The sequence below is a fragment of the Pezoporus flaviventris genome, unplaced genomic scaffold (assembly GCF_033815535.1).
Source record: "Pezoporus flaviventris isolate CSIRO_AGI_PZ_B2104156 unplaced genomic scaffold, CSIRO_AGI_Pfla_v1 ptg000083l, whole genome shotgun sequence".
NCBI classification, from domain to species: domain Eukaryota; kingdom Metazoa; phylum Chordata; class Aves; order Psittaciformes; family Psittacidae; genus Pezoporus; species Pezoporus flaviventris.
The window spans coordinates 12,764,027-12,779,179 of NW_026892631.1; the positions used below are offsets into that span (position 1 = coordinate 12,764,027).

Below are 15,153 nucleotides of genomic sequence, written 5' to 3' on the forward strand. Positions count from 1 at the left end.
AATAAATACAAATATAGATGGAAATAGGAAGATTCAGGAATTATGAATCTCTGCGCTACTTACAAGCGTGTTCAAATGCTGTGACAAAGGACTTCAGGAAAGTGATGCAATCAAGAAAAAAGGTAACTTCTTACTTTTTACCTTCTACAGTTTGAACTAAATTACTTTAAACACTGGCATTCACTTCATATGAGTATGAGCAAAAACCTGAACCACTTCATATTTTTTATGTATGTACTTAAATACACTCTGTAAATACTTGACTAAGCCAGTTGAACTACGCTATTGGTTTTATACTATGAATCCAAGCTCCTAAGGATTAAAACCCACGAAATCTCACTTTGAAACTACATATTCTGAACCTTGCATGGTATTTTTACCTAGTTTTTATTTTACACATGCAGTTTAGAAGCCAAAGCTATGCCCCCATACCCCACAACATCCAGTAGTATAAGCAGCATACCGATTTTCAGCCAAAGTTGCATGACAGAGTCTATTTAAGGTCAGAAATTGCCACCAGATGTCATTGTTGCTCTATGCAACAGAATTCCATGCTCTGTTTTTCAGAATTCCAATGAATCTTGTCTGAGGACGAAAAATTACTCTTCAGGTGGTATAAGAACCTTCCAGAAAATGGGCGACCGCTTTATGAGTATTTCCATTGTTACAGGTAACACATATCAAACCAACAGAAACTCAAAACTTGGTCCTCAACAAATACTCATGAAACTCACCTGAGAATCTTGATTCTCACTAAAATGGCTGCAAATTGACACACATTAACACTGGGAATGAATTGTAAGGACAGTCCAAAGATGTGTGATGAAACTTTTTACCTGTGTGGTAGCTTGATCAAGTTGTGCTCTCGTTTGAGTCAGTTTATCTCTGGTTTTGTTCAGAGCCTTATCCTTCTCTGTTAATTCCAGCTTCATTCTTACCAGCTGCAGTTCAGTTTCTTGATGTTTATTCATATGGGATTTCCTCATTTTTTCTTGAGCTTGCAGTTGTTGTTCTAGGTCCTTAACAGTGGAATTTAGCTCTGAAATTTAGAAACAGTAAGGATTAAGGGTACTTGCTGCTTTGAAAGCTACACCTCCCATCCTGGTACTCAAATTTCCAAGTGTCCACACATTATAAAATATGCAGTATGTTTGATAACAACTCAAGTCCCTGACACAGACAGACACCTTGTAAAATGTTCAGCAAGCTAAAACAAAACTCTCTTGTACTACTATATCAGTGATTAAACCTATCGAGACTGAAAGATAGTTGACTTTAAACAATTTCCACTCTGTGATATATTTGAACACACAAAACGTGACATCAGGCACAAATGCTGCAGAGGCAAAGTCAATTCATTCCTATGCTGGTTTGTCTTTGTTGTTTCTAAACACACAGAAATATGTCACTTATCAAAGCTGCTTTAATTTTTTTGCTTTTTAAAAGGAAAGATATCCACTAGAGTTATTTGTTTGGGTCTTCTCCTTCCAAGAGGCTTTTCAGCTACTGAGCATATCTGTAAGTACAGTATTTTACCTTTCAATCTTTTTCCTGTCCCAAAGCAGAATCCATATAAAGTGAAACCAAGTGATCTTGTCACAATATACATCAGTAAGAGTTTACCTTCCAAAATACAATGTAATTTTATAGTAGAAAACATAGGCACCTACAGGGAACATTATCCAGAATTACTATTATCTGGTAATATTATCTGGTAATTCTTTTGTTAAAAAAAAAAAAAGTCTTGCTTCCAAGTTGAAAATGCCACCTGATTGAAGTTTCACATGCAGGTATTTGGATAAACATTTTGGACAGCATGGGAACTTGTAAAACAGTCCTACAAGAAACAGTGGAAAAGCTGGTCCAAGTAGTAAGCTTAAGTAAATGCTCACCAAATCCACAGCGAACCAACAGTTTGCTCTCTTCTGACTATAAGATCTTAGGAATAACTATTTCTTCATGTCAACATGCACAATACAGGATCATATCTTGATTCTTTATTGTACTTTCTGCATCCTACTTCCTTCTGTGCTTCCAGTTATATCCATTATGGACCAACTGAGCTATGCATTTAGCATGTTCAATCAATGAATTTTTAACACAGGTATTGCTTAGCTGCAAACCTCAAGCCATACAAAATGAAGGAAGCGATAGAATGGAATTTAACAGTGAAATGTAATGAAATCCTGAAGGGGTTTATCAACTGTTTCAACAGAATTGTTCCATGAGCAATGGAATTATTGGAGAAGGCTCTTTTCCTTTTATATATGATGTCGACTACCCACCCCCAAAAATACAAACTCCTCCCTTCTAACTCTCAGACCCCTTATGTAAAAGATATCACAGTTTGTTGATAATTTCTGTGTACTGGCTGATCACTGAAGATACACACACTTGTGGCCAACTAGGCTAGCTGCCAAAGGCAAACCCAGGTATCTTTTCCTTGCTAAAGCACTAATTCCAATGCCTCTTTTCCTATCTGCACGCCAGATTTCATGAAACCATATAGCAGACTGTCTGTGGGTTTTAAACAAATACTTCAGGTACCTTGGTTCTGTGCTCTTAGCTGGATCACGAGTGAAGAATTACAATCATCAGCAAAGCTGCTGTTGAGCTCGTTCTTCTCCGATATTACACTAGGATTTGTTTCTTTTTCCCGTGGAAAAGAAGATGCTGCAGAACTTCCCTTTGCAGGTGTTGCTTGATTTCTAGATGGGGTCTTCTCTTGTTGCCATGAAAACACAGATGAGGAAGCCTGATGCCGAGCAATCTCCCTGTGACTCAAAGAGCTTTGAGGATGAGGCTGATTTATTTTCTGTGTCCAAGAAAAAACAAAAGGATCTACCTTTACACAGCTCCATATCCAGCATATAACAAAATAATTATTGATATGTAAATAATAGGTTCCTGGTCATTTCACATTACTTTTATACTATTTAAATTAAATAACTTTAGCCCAAGTATCCAGTATACTGGATACAGTAACCCAAACCAGGATCTCCAAAAAAACTAGTCTGATCTGTTCATAAGTAACATAACCAATTTTTTGCCTTTTTCAAGAAAGATCCCATCATTTACCCTCTATGTTTTTCAAAATTCAAGCCTCCATTTCTGCAGGCAAATGTTGACACAAGTAAGCCTGTATATAGAAGTCTAGACTACCATATCTGATATCTGACCCACATGTAGTTCTTCCAGACAAACACAGGTAAACTCAGACAAGAATTAGACTTTTACACACCTAATACCCCAAACCTGCAATAATAAAATACCTCAGGTAGAAGCTTTCAGCCTCTTCCTACAGAAAAATTAAACACAGCTAAAATAGTAGATGTTTCTTTCTCCTTAAGTGGAAAAAAAGATCATCCAAACTCAAAAAAACCCAAGCCAAAACAAAAACCCCCACCTCAAACAGTAAAATCCCCACTGTATTTTTTAGCTTGGTTTTCAAATGCTTCTAATTTGAATATTTCAATTATTCTTTTATTAAACTAAACCCCTAACCTAGGTAATACCCAGTGTGACTTCTCAATCCAACCAGAGATTATGTTATGTAGGAATAGCTGTGCTAAGACCAGGAATCTATATAGTCCAGAATCCAGTATCCAATCCTGTAATTTGTCTATAGATAAAGAGCATAAAACCCTAACCATGCATAAAGCCATCATTCCCCTTATATACCATTTAAATTTACAGAGTTTGAGGCAAAAGTTTGAATCCAGGTAATGAATCAGTTTTTACTGAAATACTTGACATGTTCTTTCTCTTTTGGATTTGTTTCAATTTTACAATACTCTGACAAAGAGGTCTGCCATTTAACACAGTACAGTGGAATAAACCAGTGTTTGTTCTGAGCCTGCAGAGCTGGTTCTGTAATTATGCCTTATGGAAAGTAAGAAAATGACCAATTCCCTATTTCATCTCTTGATTCTCACTTCATCTTTGTACCACCCACTTCCACCGTATCTGTTTGGAAACGAGTGAACAGAATTTGCAATACTCAAGATGCGAGAGCCATTTGGCTGTATATGGGCAAAGAGTATTTTCTCATTACTTCTTAAGTCTTTTCCTAAAACATTCTTTTTCATCATTGCTGAAGAAAACACTCAAGTTTTCAGAGAACAAGAATTGCTGAATTGCTTCCTGGAATCATGGAGCCTGGGTGCACCAGGTATGCATCTTTCATGTTATGTTTTCCAGATGCATTACTTCATTACTACATTGCCAGGAATCAGCACTATAAGCCTTTTTTAGATGGCATCATCCTCGTCCCCTTCCAGTGTCAAGAGAAGAACGAAATAAGAACATCACTAAGATTCAGCAGTCCCACACTGCAGTGCCTTATCAATTTATGGGTATTACATGTATTTGGTGATTTTTAATTACTATTTATTTTATCAATTCATTTTAAGAGTACTTCTGACTTTTCAATTTGAAGCTGAGCCACACATTCAGCCCCAGTAAAGGAAAGACTCTAATAAAGGAAACTTTTTGAGCCTTTAAATAGTGAATACCAAAGAAGTTATTACAGCTTTTCTACAGTGGCTTTTTTTGCCTTTGAGGGATTTCACATCTTAGTCATCTAAAGGCCTCCGAGATTCCCTCATACAGTTCCCACTGTATGTGTTTGGAAAACTTTACTAGTTCTTATTTGCGAAGCGAGTTATTTCTCATTATCTTTCCAAAGCTATTTTATTATTATATTTAGCTTGGCAAAACTGACATTATTTTCTCTTGCCTGTGCTTGCACAAGATCTCCACTTCTTGAAGAATGCGTTCTCATTTTTAATGTCTTTCTTTCCTTCGCTATTCAGTTATGTTGGCTTTTCTGGATTCTCCAAGAGTACACCTGAATGGCAGTACACATAGCGTAATTCTCTCCAAAATCATACTTTAAGTGATGTAGAATACATTTCACTAGTTTTCCACTCCATATTCCAAGTTCACTCAATAGTTACTTTCTTAGATATCACGCATACCATTCTCAAGAATACTTTTACCTGGATGGTTCTCAGTTCTAATTCTAGCTTTTTCCTTTCTTGTACTTCTTTCTTGTATTTTTCTTCCAGTTCTTCAAACTCTGTATCTACAAAGACACAATGAATACTTCTTCATAATCTAACTTATTACATAGGTAATAATTTCTAATTGCTGTTACAGGAATGATTGTAGAATAGTTTGTGCTGAAAGGGACCTTCAAAGGTCACGAGTCCAACTCCCCTGCATTGAGCAGGGGCATCTTCAACTAGATCAGGTTGCCCAGAACCACATCCAGCCTGACCTTGAATGTCTCCAGGGATGATGCATCCACCACCTCTCTGGGTAACCTGTTTTACCAACCTCATTGTGAAGAATTTTTTCCTCATGTCCAGCCCAAATCCCCCCTTTTAGTTTAAACTCACCACCCCTCATCCTATCACAACAGTCCCTGATAAAAAGTCTCTTCCCATCTTTCCTTATAAGGTCCTTCTAAGAACTGAAAGGCCACAATAAGGTCTTCCCCGAGTTTTCTCTTCTCCAGGCTGAACAACCCAAACTCTCAGCCATTCCTCACAGGACAGGCACTCTAGCCCTGCTCTGTACCCTCTCCAACAGGTCCATGTCCTTCCTGTACTGAGGACTCCAGAGCAGGATGCAGGACTGCAGGTGGGTTCTCACGAGAGTAGAGGGGCAGAATCACCTCCCTTGACCTGCTGGCCACACTCCTCTGCGTGCAGCCCAAGATATGAGTGGCCTTCTGGGCTGCAAGCACACATTGCCAAGCCAAGTCTGATCTTTCATCCACTAGCACTCCCAAGTCCTTCTCCTTTGGGGTACTCTCACTCCCTTCATCCCCCAGCCTGGATTGATACCTGGGGTTGCTCCGACCCAGGTGCATATAGTATATATACATAATGTATATATATAACATAGATGTGTTGCATTATATATATACACACATATAGATTTTAATTTTTACTTTAAGATTTCCTACTATCAGCCCAAGAACATTAATATTACCAAGAAATGATCAGGAAATAAGGCTGGATCTTTTCTTCAAGTTGCTTTCAAATGCAACAGGAATTGGACAATGAATTTACTTAGGATTCTTCCACTGGAATTGTAAGAGGAGCATATTAGTCCAAAACAAAAGGCCTGCTTCCTTTTCTTTGTACTTACGTATCAGTCTACAACTCCCAGGAATATCATAGAACTAGAATGCTTTGTAGCATTCTATGAAACAGTTGAGGGAGTGCAACAATCTCATCCTACCCTGCATTAGCAAGGTCTCACCTCAAGTACTATGTGCAGTTTTGAGTGTCTCAGTAAAAGAACGTCAAACTATCAGGCTGTTTCCAGAGAAGGGCAACAAAATTGGTGAAAGGCCTTTGAGAGCAAGAGTTTTGAGGAACAGCTGAGGTCACTTGGTTCATTCACCTTGGGAAAGAAAAGGCCAGGGCTGATCTTATCACAGGCTACAACTTCCTCACAGGGATGGGCTGAGGGGAGTGGCAGTGGAAGAGAGGTGCCGATTTCCTCTCTCTGGTGACCAGTGACAGGACACAAAGGAAACAGAATGAACCTGCATCAGGAAAAGTTCAGACTGGACATCAGGAAAGTGTTCTTCACTGAGAAGGTGGTCTTGACACTGGAACAGGCACCCCAGGGAAGTGGTCATGGCACCAATCCTGTCATTATTCAAGGAGGACAATGCTCAAGTCATATGACTTAGTTTTAGGTAGCCCTGTAAGGAGCAACCTTATGGGTCGCTTTGACCTTCAGATAGTCTGGGATTTTCAGGAATGTAAAACTCCAACTTTCAAATGAAAAAAAAACCTCTCCAGCAATACAATTTTAAATAGTTATTTAAATAATTTTTTATCTAATCCCCATTTCAGAAGTGTCACGTTTAGTGGAATGCCTGACCCTGCCACTACTGTACCCCTAGTAGAAGTTAAAAGGAACAAGAGTACAAGAAAGTATCTTGGATTTCCCACCTGAGTAAAAGTGAGATGCCAAACTCACAAAACATTTGTTCACATCAAAGATAAGAGGTAAACAGCATGCATAATATTGAAGCTGTCAAGTTTTTCAGCAGATACAGCATAAGGGTGTCCAGCTACAGAACAGTTTTCCAGTTAAGGAACCTTCCCTTTACTTTTCCAGTTCATTCAAATATTTTAACTCTGATGTCACTAATTTGAAGACAGAAATGATGGTTTGAAACAGTGCATAAATTGTGCAGATCATCATGCACAAAAGCAGTCTAAATAAAATTTTCTAAAGAAATAACACGACTGTTGACTGAACTTTAAAGTACCTGTGGTACCCAAGAAAGATTTGCTCTTCACTACATCAAGGGAACAGCTGACACTAGGAACAGGCATTCAAAAACTTGCTGCAGTCTGTTGAAGGATTTCCTACTATTCCATGTCTATCAACATAATCCTGAAAAGATGTAATATTTGCAATAAGTGTTCAGTCTGCACTAATCACTTTTAAACTTACGGTGCTATGAATTAGACATTCTCATAATAAGCTTTAGAATAGGGACTAGGCAACTCAGTACAAATGTAGTGTGTGAAATACTCCTCCACCCTCCAAGAAAACTGTTAACTATCTGTGCTAGACAAAGAAAAAGTCATTTACCATTATGACTTTGAACTGGTGTTAAAGAAGCAGTAAAGCTTTTCTGTGGAGCACCACTGAATGATAAGTCTCCTGCAATCAATGTTTGCTGACTTCTCTCAAGCTCACATTTGTATCTGTTTCGGAAAAAAACAGCAACAAAAATTAGTCACGGAAACTAAAAGGTTAATTATCTGTTTTTAAAAGCCTGAAGCACACAATTTATATGATTATAATAACTTAAAGATCAAGTCAAGATACAGTACTGAATATTTTCAGTGAATGTAACGCAGAAACAGGAATGCTTTGTTCAGTTTCAGTATATTTAGTCAATTACATAGGAGTCAAAGCTGAAAACCAAAACCTATCCCAGAGTGGCTGACAATCAGAACTGCTTAAGGTTTCACTTATGAAGCTGTAGTCCAGCTAAACACACCCAAATCACTGTAAACACTGATAACATATAACTCCTACTCTTCAGTAAGGATCTTTATGATAGGAAATATACAACTTTTATCCTATGTTCTGATACTGCACACTTTGAGAAACCGATGCATACCTCATGGGAAGGGAACACGCTCCACCTGACAATGTATTTTTCTCATGTACTATTTACTTTGCTGCCCAGAACAACACAGCAGACTACCCATTCTTGTGACTCTTGTGAGCATGAAGAGTTACAAGCCCGTGAAGTGAAACCAGATAACTAGTTTGGAGTTTATACAGCAACTTTCATCCTGCCCAGCATGCACAGGTTGATAAGACAATGGTTTTGATTTCCCCCTCCCTTTTGCAACATAAAGAACTCCCCTCCCTGTGGCTTGCTAATTGCTATACAACAGTAAAGGATCAGTTACCAGCATAAAACATACCTGAACGCGATTGCCAAGTTCAAGCTACATGTAGTAACTGATGATCTTATGTAGTGGACAGATACACAAAGTAATGTAATGGAGAGAATTCAACTAAACTGGACTTAATTTGGGGAATGGATTAATGGAACACACATCCTTAGCCTGCAGCTTCCCTGGCCCAACATTTGGCATGAGATACAGAAGCTTAGGTGGTTCTATCAAGCCCTGCTGAATCTCACTAGATTCTTTGATGGACCTTAGCAGCTCCTCACAGAAAGCTGGTGCTTCTACATGTTAAATTGTTATGTTGAAATTTAGAATTTTACCACAGCAGTCAAATACCTAAATACCTCAACTATCTCTAGTTTTCCCAAAAAGGGCACAGGGGGGAGGTAACGGAGGAGGAAGAGGGAAACAAAGAAAAAACAATCAAACAAAACCCCAGAAAGATCAACACACTTCTTTATTTGCTTCTCTTTAGATAGAATGAGGCATTCCACCAAAACTTAAAGGAAGTAGACATATTTCAGGCCACAAAATAAAAGAAAAAAAAAAAAGAAAACCCACCAAAAAAAAATACATCCCCCCCCCCAAAATACCCCCACAAACAAGCAATAAAACTAAAACAAACACACTCCCAAAACAACTAAATCAAACCCTTAAGAAACCTGCTCTCACACCCCTCCCTGTGACAGTACTTTTGCATTACTGTACCAGCACAACAGTTTATTGCACAGGCAGAATACTCAGCTTGACTGATGCACACAAAGTTTCAGAAACACTTTTATTCAAGAACAGAGGGTGCCTCTAGTAGGAGAGCAAGTTTAACGTAACATTCACTTCACTAAGGGCAACTGTTCCATTTGCGTAGCACCCACAGATGAAAGATTTTAGATGTGTCTGCATCACAGAAGATTCTTTTATTACTTGCATTCCATCCCCAACAGACAGCACACACATGCTATCTCAGTAATAACTGTGTTTAAGAGTTGAGGTCTTTGAATTAAGCTCTTTTTCACCAAAGCAACTGGATTCAGTGATTCAGTCACTGCTTTTGGCAGCTTCCTCTTCCACTCCCAATAGATGTTTATGCCTCCTTCCAGTAGTATTTTATTGGTAGACTTGATCTTACAGAATGAATTGTCCATGCACTTTCTGAGCAACTCCAAGCCCTTTGCAGTTTACCTTTGTCAAGTGACTCAGCTGTGCTAGCTGTTTTGTTGTTGTTCAAGATCATAGACAGTTCTCACATGACACGGCAGAATTCCCCCAAATTAAGGGGGAACTATAGGTATTAACTGCTTCAAGTGGCAGACAGATTTATGTAGAAGCCTGTATGTGCATGTGTGTATGTAAAAACAGGTCCATGTTTTGTGACTTCAGTCACAAAGTCTGAATTAATTATAAGAAGAAACTAGAATACCATGAAGGATACACTAAATGAATAAAACACAAGAAAATAACTGTTATACGTGGGTTAGAGACAGAGCAAATCCTTACCTTTTCAGTTCTTGTTCTAGCCTTTCTATGTCTTTCTTGCTGGAATTCAGCTGTCCTGACTGAATGTTAATTTGAGATTCTTTTGCTTGAAGATCATGTGATATTTTCTGCTTTGCTTTCTCGAGAGTATCACACAATTCCATCAAGCTCTGGTTCTCTCTTTTTAGTAATGCAGCTTCATTTTTTTCATTTTCAACCTAGTTGGAATATAGACCATTTTAAAAAGATCTCACCTATTCTCTACACTTCTATTATTTTAATAACACAAAGTTTACAAACTGCTTTTTTTTTCCTAGCATTTCAAAATCCTGACAGCACCAAAACCTCAACTATACACGTCATTTAAATACTCTTGGGTGTGAACAAAACCACATCTCCTGCAATTCAACACAGTGACATTAACAATTGCTATTTATTGGCTAGACAAGCTCATAGAAAAATTAATCAATCCTTAAATACTAATAATCCACACTAGATTGCTAATCCACACTGACCAACTCTCTGCTCTTTCCAGCCTATCAGCTTCAGCAATCAGAATACCTTGACTAAACAAAGAACGCACAATGATTACCAAGAGTCACAGCTTTGAAACTGGAAGTAGAGCTTGGCAGTAGACATCCTCCTCCCCTACAGCTTCTGAGGGACAGGCACAGTCAAGCTAGAGCTTTGCACAACATTATTCTTCTGGTTGAAAGAAGTATTAACTACTGCTTACAAGTCTTAAAGCACTCCTATTTGAGCACAGCCCTTTGTGTTACAGGAGCACAGCAGTTCCTCTGGATGGTTGAAGAAACTCACAGGAAGAAACTCTAAGAAAACTACAAGGCTTAAGTTCTGCTAGAAAGTTCTATCAGCCTAAAGGGAATAAAAGGCAGCCTCTGTAATTTGCATTTGAGCTGTATTCAAACGTTACAAAACAATATGAAACTAAATGGGTCACCTCTGATCTGAAGCACAGCAGGACCCTGACCAAAAGGGTCTCTGGTTTCCTGGCTGACAGTATAGTCAGATGAAGCATAAAACTACAGCCCTAAAAAAGGAAACTGAAAACCCAAAAACAGTCGGGGGGGGGTGGGGGAGGAGGGGGAAGGAGAGAACCAAGCCAAACAAACAAAACCACTCAACTGAGAATTACATAAACTAAGTAAAAGATGAAAGGGATCTACAGGCAAGGTAGAACAGCAAGAGGCTGTCAACTATGCAGCTCTTATATAAAACAGGCCTAGTCAGTATCAAGATTTTAAACGGGCACAAATGACTTTTCCTAATCATAAAAAGATGTAGCAAAGCCTCAAAGTAAACATAAACAACTGAGCCCAGAAAGCCAACCATATACTGAGCTGCATCAAAAGAAGTGTGACCAGCAGATCGAAGGAGGTGGTCCTGCCCCTCAGCTCTAGTGAGACCCCATTTGGAGCACTGTGTACAGTTCTGGTGCCCTCGGCATAAGGGGGACATGAAGCTGCTGGAGCAAGTCCAGAGGCGGCCACCAGGATGACAAGGGGGCTCAAGCAAGTGCTGTATGAAGATAGGCTGAGAAAGTTGAGGGTGGTCAGCCTGGAGAAGTTGCATGGAGACCTCAGAGAAGCTTCCAGTGTCTGAAGGGGGCCTACAAGGATACTGGAGAGGGACTCTTCATTAGGGACTGTAGCAATAGGACAAGGGGCAATGAGTTTAAACGTAAACAGGGGAAGTTCAGGTTAGATATAAGGAAGAAGTTCTTTACTAGGAGGGTGGTGAGGCACTGGAACAGGTTGCCCAGAGAAGCTGCGGCTGCCCCGTCCCTGGCACTGTTCAAGGCCAGGGTGGACAGAGAATTGGGTGACGTGGTTTAGAGTGTGGTGTCCCTGCCCATGGCAGGGAGGTTAGAACTAGATGATCTTAAGGTCCTTTCCAGCCCTAACTATTCTTTGATTCTGGGATGGGCAATCACGCCAAACATAAATAGAAGGCAGGAATTCTATTAGCAATCAATGAGAACCAAACAGAAGGGAAAATATGATGAAAATTAATATAAGTAGTTTATATTCTGTTTCTCTGCTATTTCCAGTCAGTGGGAAAGAAACAAGACACTAACCCACCCCTAGGGACAACCAGATAAAAACTTTGTAGTTGTATTTGGCATGGAGAACAGTATTTTAGGGGAATGACTGCAGGGCCTCTGTTACCTTCTGCTTCTGCTTTTGCAGAGCTGCCTCCAAAGACTCTAACTGGAACTGTCTTTGCTGACGCTCCTTTCTAAGCTTGTCCACTTGACTTTCCAGCTCATGAATCTTCTGAAGGACTCTGGGGGAGACGCCTTCTTTCCATTCCTCCACAGCCCAGCTCATACTGACACGATTCTTGTTTAACACAGAACAGACAGTGCTATGCCTGAAACACAAAGACAGAATTGACCTTTCAGCAAGCCTTCTTTTAAAGCAAACTGCATTTTTAACCTTAGCAGTAATTAGAACACAGTATTTCACAACCATATAGGCTTCCTGACCTACATACCAAGCAGCAGCTTTTAACATTAAGTCCTATTTTGACACACTCTCATTCAGCTTAAAATCTAAAGCCTCACATCAATCAATCAAACAATAACAGGTTTATATTCGTATAACTGCATTTGACTGCTGTATTCCAGAAAGTTTCTCTCCATACCTTATGCTTATGCTAGATTGCAGAAAACCATTAGCGTTGTACTTCAGGGGCATTTAATCCGAAAGCTTTGCAAAAAGCCATCCCTTCATTTTGACCCGGCACGGGCTCACTGCCCGAGATACCAGCACAGTTCGGAAGTCATTTACAAGGAAGAAATTACCTCAGAATAACTAAAAGCGGAGACGAACGACAGCCGGGCGGAGCCCACCCAGGCCTGGGGAGCTCGGACTGTCAGGACCAGCCCTGCTCCCACCCTCAGGAAACACCCCATGGGGACACACCGCAGCTCACCAGCCCGCTCAGGGTGCCTGACACCCACGAAGAGCCCCCGACCGACCGACCGGTCACTCACCCCGAGGCGCTGCCCAGGGTCCGGCAGCGGTGGCTCAGACCCCAGCTGAGTCCCTCGGCTCAGGAGCGGAGCGCACCTCACCGCGCCTCGTACCAGACCCGCCGCAATTCAAAGCTAGCCCCGCCCACCGGGCGTTTGCGCACGCCCAAGCGATGGCGCCCCCGAGCACGCTGATTGGTCCCGCCACGACGTTGCTCGCCATACGGCCCTCCCCTCGTTGGCAACGAGGTCGCGGCTCCAGGTCGCCGTCGCTCGTGATTGGCTGGTTTGGAAGCATTTAAACTCCATTGGAAGTGGCAGCACAGGGGCGGGATAAAGGTGGCTTGTGATTGGCCCCGTAGGCTCTTGCCCACGGGCGGGCGGGGCGCCCGGCGCTGAGGGAGCTGTGTGGAGGGTTTGAAGCCGCGGCGCCATGGGCGCCCGTTCGCAAAGCCAGCCCAGCGGGGAGCCCGTGGTACGGCGCGGGGAAGAGGGCTGCGGCAGGGGGAGCGGCGGATCTTCTATCCGAGATCGTTTTCCCCGTCCCACAGGGAACCTGAGGTTTGGGAAAGTAAACGTGTCCCGTTTAAACAGGTGATGTCCTGATGGTACCTCCTTCGCTTGAAAAGATCCACAAAAGGATCATCAAGCGGTTTAGTATTGGGGTCTGACCAGATTTCCTCTGGGGAATAGATTTTATGAGGGGGCAAGGGAGAGAGGGAAGGCAATTCAGTCCAATGCTGCCTATTTTCTACCCTAACATACAAACACAAAGTAAAAAAACACTTTAAGTGTGTTCTAACAGCGATCAGAGAATGCAAATGGCAACAGCAAAAGCTTCAGGACTCCAAAACTTACGTGAACTCCCTTGGGTTCCAAATGCTTCCTCTGGTGTTCCCCTCTCTTCCCCCAGCCGCCACTCTGAGGGGGGTTTGGCTTTGAAACAATGATGTTTCCATCAGAATCTATGATTACTTCACCTGATGTCTTGCCTCTTATAATATTTACCCAAGCACTGTTCTTTTAATCACATTTAGGAAATTGAGTTAAATCTTCCTTAAGAAAAACAGCTGAGCAGTCAGAATGTAAATATGGCACAACCAACTCGCTAGCACATTGTTATAAAGCCTCTAAACTAGCTCCAGAACAAAACAAGCCATCAAATTGGTGGAACAGATCCATCTGAGAAGGCTGTATGGAGACCTCATAGCAGCCTTCCTGTATCTGAAGGGGGCCTATAAGGATGCTGGGGAGGGACTCTTCATTAGGGACTGTAGTGACAGGACAAGGGGTAACGGGTTAAAACTTTAACACGATAAGTTTAGATGGGATATAAGGAAGAAGTTCTTTACTGTAAGGGTGGTGAGGCACTGGAATGGGTTGCCCAAGGAAGCTGTGAATGCTCCATCCCTGGTGGTATTCAAGGCCATGTTGGACAGAGCCTTGGGTGACATAGTTTAGCATGAGGTGTCCCTGTCCATGGCAGGGGGGTTGGAATTGGATGATCTTAAGGTCCTTTCTAACCCTTTCTATGATTCTATCACAAATACCTCTGAAAAATGGTAATTAATAAAAACAAGATAGAGAATTCTATGGTGAGCTTCATGTACCCTTAGACATGACTGTGCAGGTGCTGCTGAGGGAGCAGCACAGAACAGCAGTGGAGCAGGAAGCAGTGCCCAGAGAAGCTGCGGCTGCCTTATCCCTGGCAGCGTTTAAGGGCAGGTCAGATGGGGCTTGGAGCAAGCTGCTCTAGTGGAAGGTGTCCCTGCCTGTGGCAGGGGTTGGAACTGGATGAGGTTTCAAGTCCCTTCCAACTCAAACCAGCCTGTGATTTATGAATACCTAGATAGATGAGGCTAAAAAAAAGGAACCTGACTGCTGTTGTAAACTTAAATACACGAGCACAAACTTAAATACAAAAGCATGCTTGTTCTTAAGCCCGTTTCTGAGAATGGTCAGATTTGTACTGGGCTTCTGTTGATAATGGTTTACAAATGAATCCTGTCATATGTGGCATCCTTGCCTTGACTATTGCAGCAGTTAATGAATTATCATGAAAAATAAAGACTCATCAAGAGTACAGATACTTGAATTTTTTTGCCATCAACCTTACTTTGCACACTAGCTTCATAAGTATCATCTGTATTAGTTATACAAGTAAATATAAGATACAAAAATACTAGCAAATGTAACAGTGAAGTATAAGATACA

General features: G+C 41.0%; 1 protein-coding gene across 3 annotated transcripts in view; it reads right to left on the minus strand.

Annotated features, from left to right (window-relative positions):
- Positions 1-12,331, minus strand: part of CENPF (centromere protein F) — a 41,238-nt gene extending 28,907 nt beyond the window's left edge. For 2 of the 3 annotated variants that reach the window (XM_061475417.1, XM_061475416.1), the window contains exons 1-6: positions 12,131-12,331; positions 9,963-10,159; positions 7,630-7,745; positions 4,995-5,086; positions 2,548-2,815; positions 837-1,039 (exon numbers count right to left, since the gene is read on the minus strand). In XM_061475417.1, the coding sequence (XP_061331401.1) occupies positions 837-1,039; positions 2,548-2,815; positions 4,995-5,086; positions 7,630-7,745; positions 9,963-10,159; positions 12,131-12,292 (1,038 nt within the window). In that variant the 5' untranslated portion in view covers positions 12,293-12,331. Of the gene's footprint in view, positions 1-836; positions 1,040-2,547; positions 2,816-4,994; positions 5,087-7,300; positions 7,383-7,629; positions 7,746-9,962; positions 10,160-12,130 lie in introns of those variants that run through there. The other variant, XM_061475419.1, reaches the window with a different exon arrangement.
- Between the last annotated feature and the right edge of the window lie 2,822 nt (positions 12,332-15,153).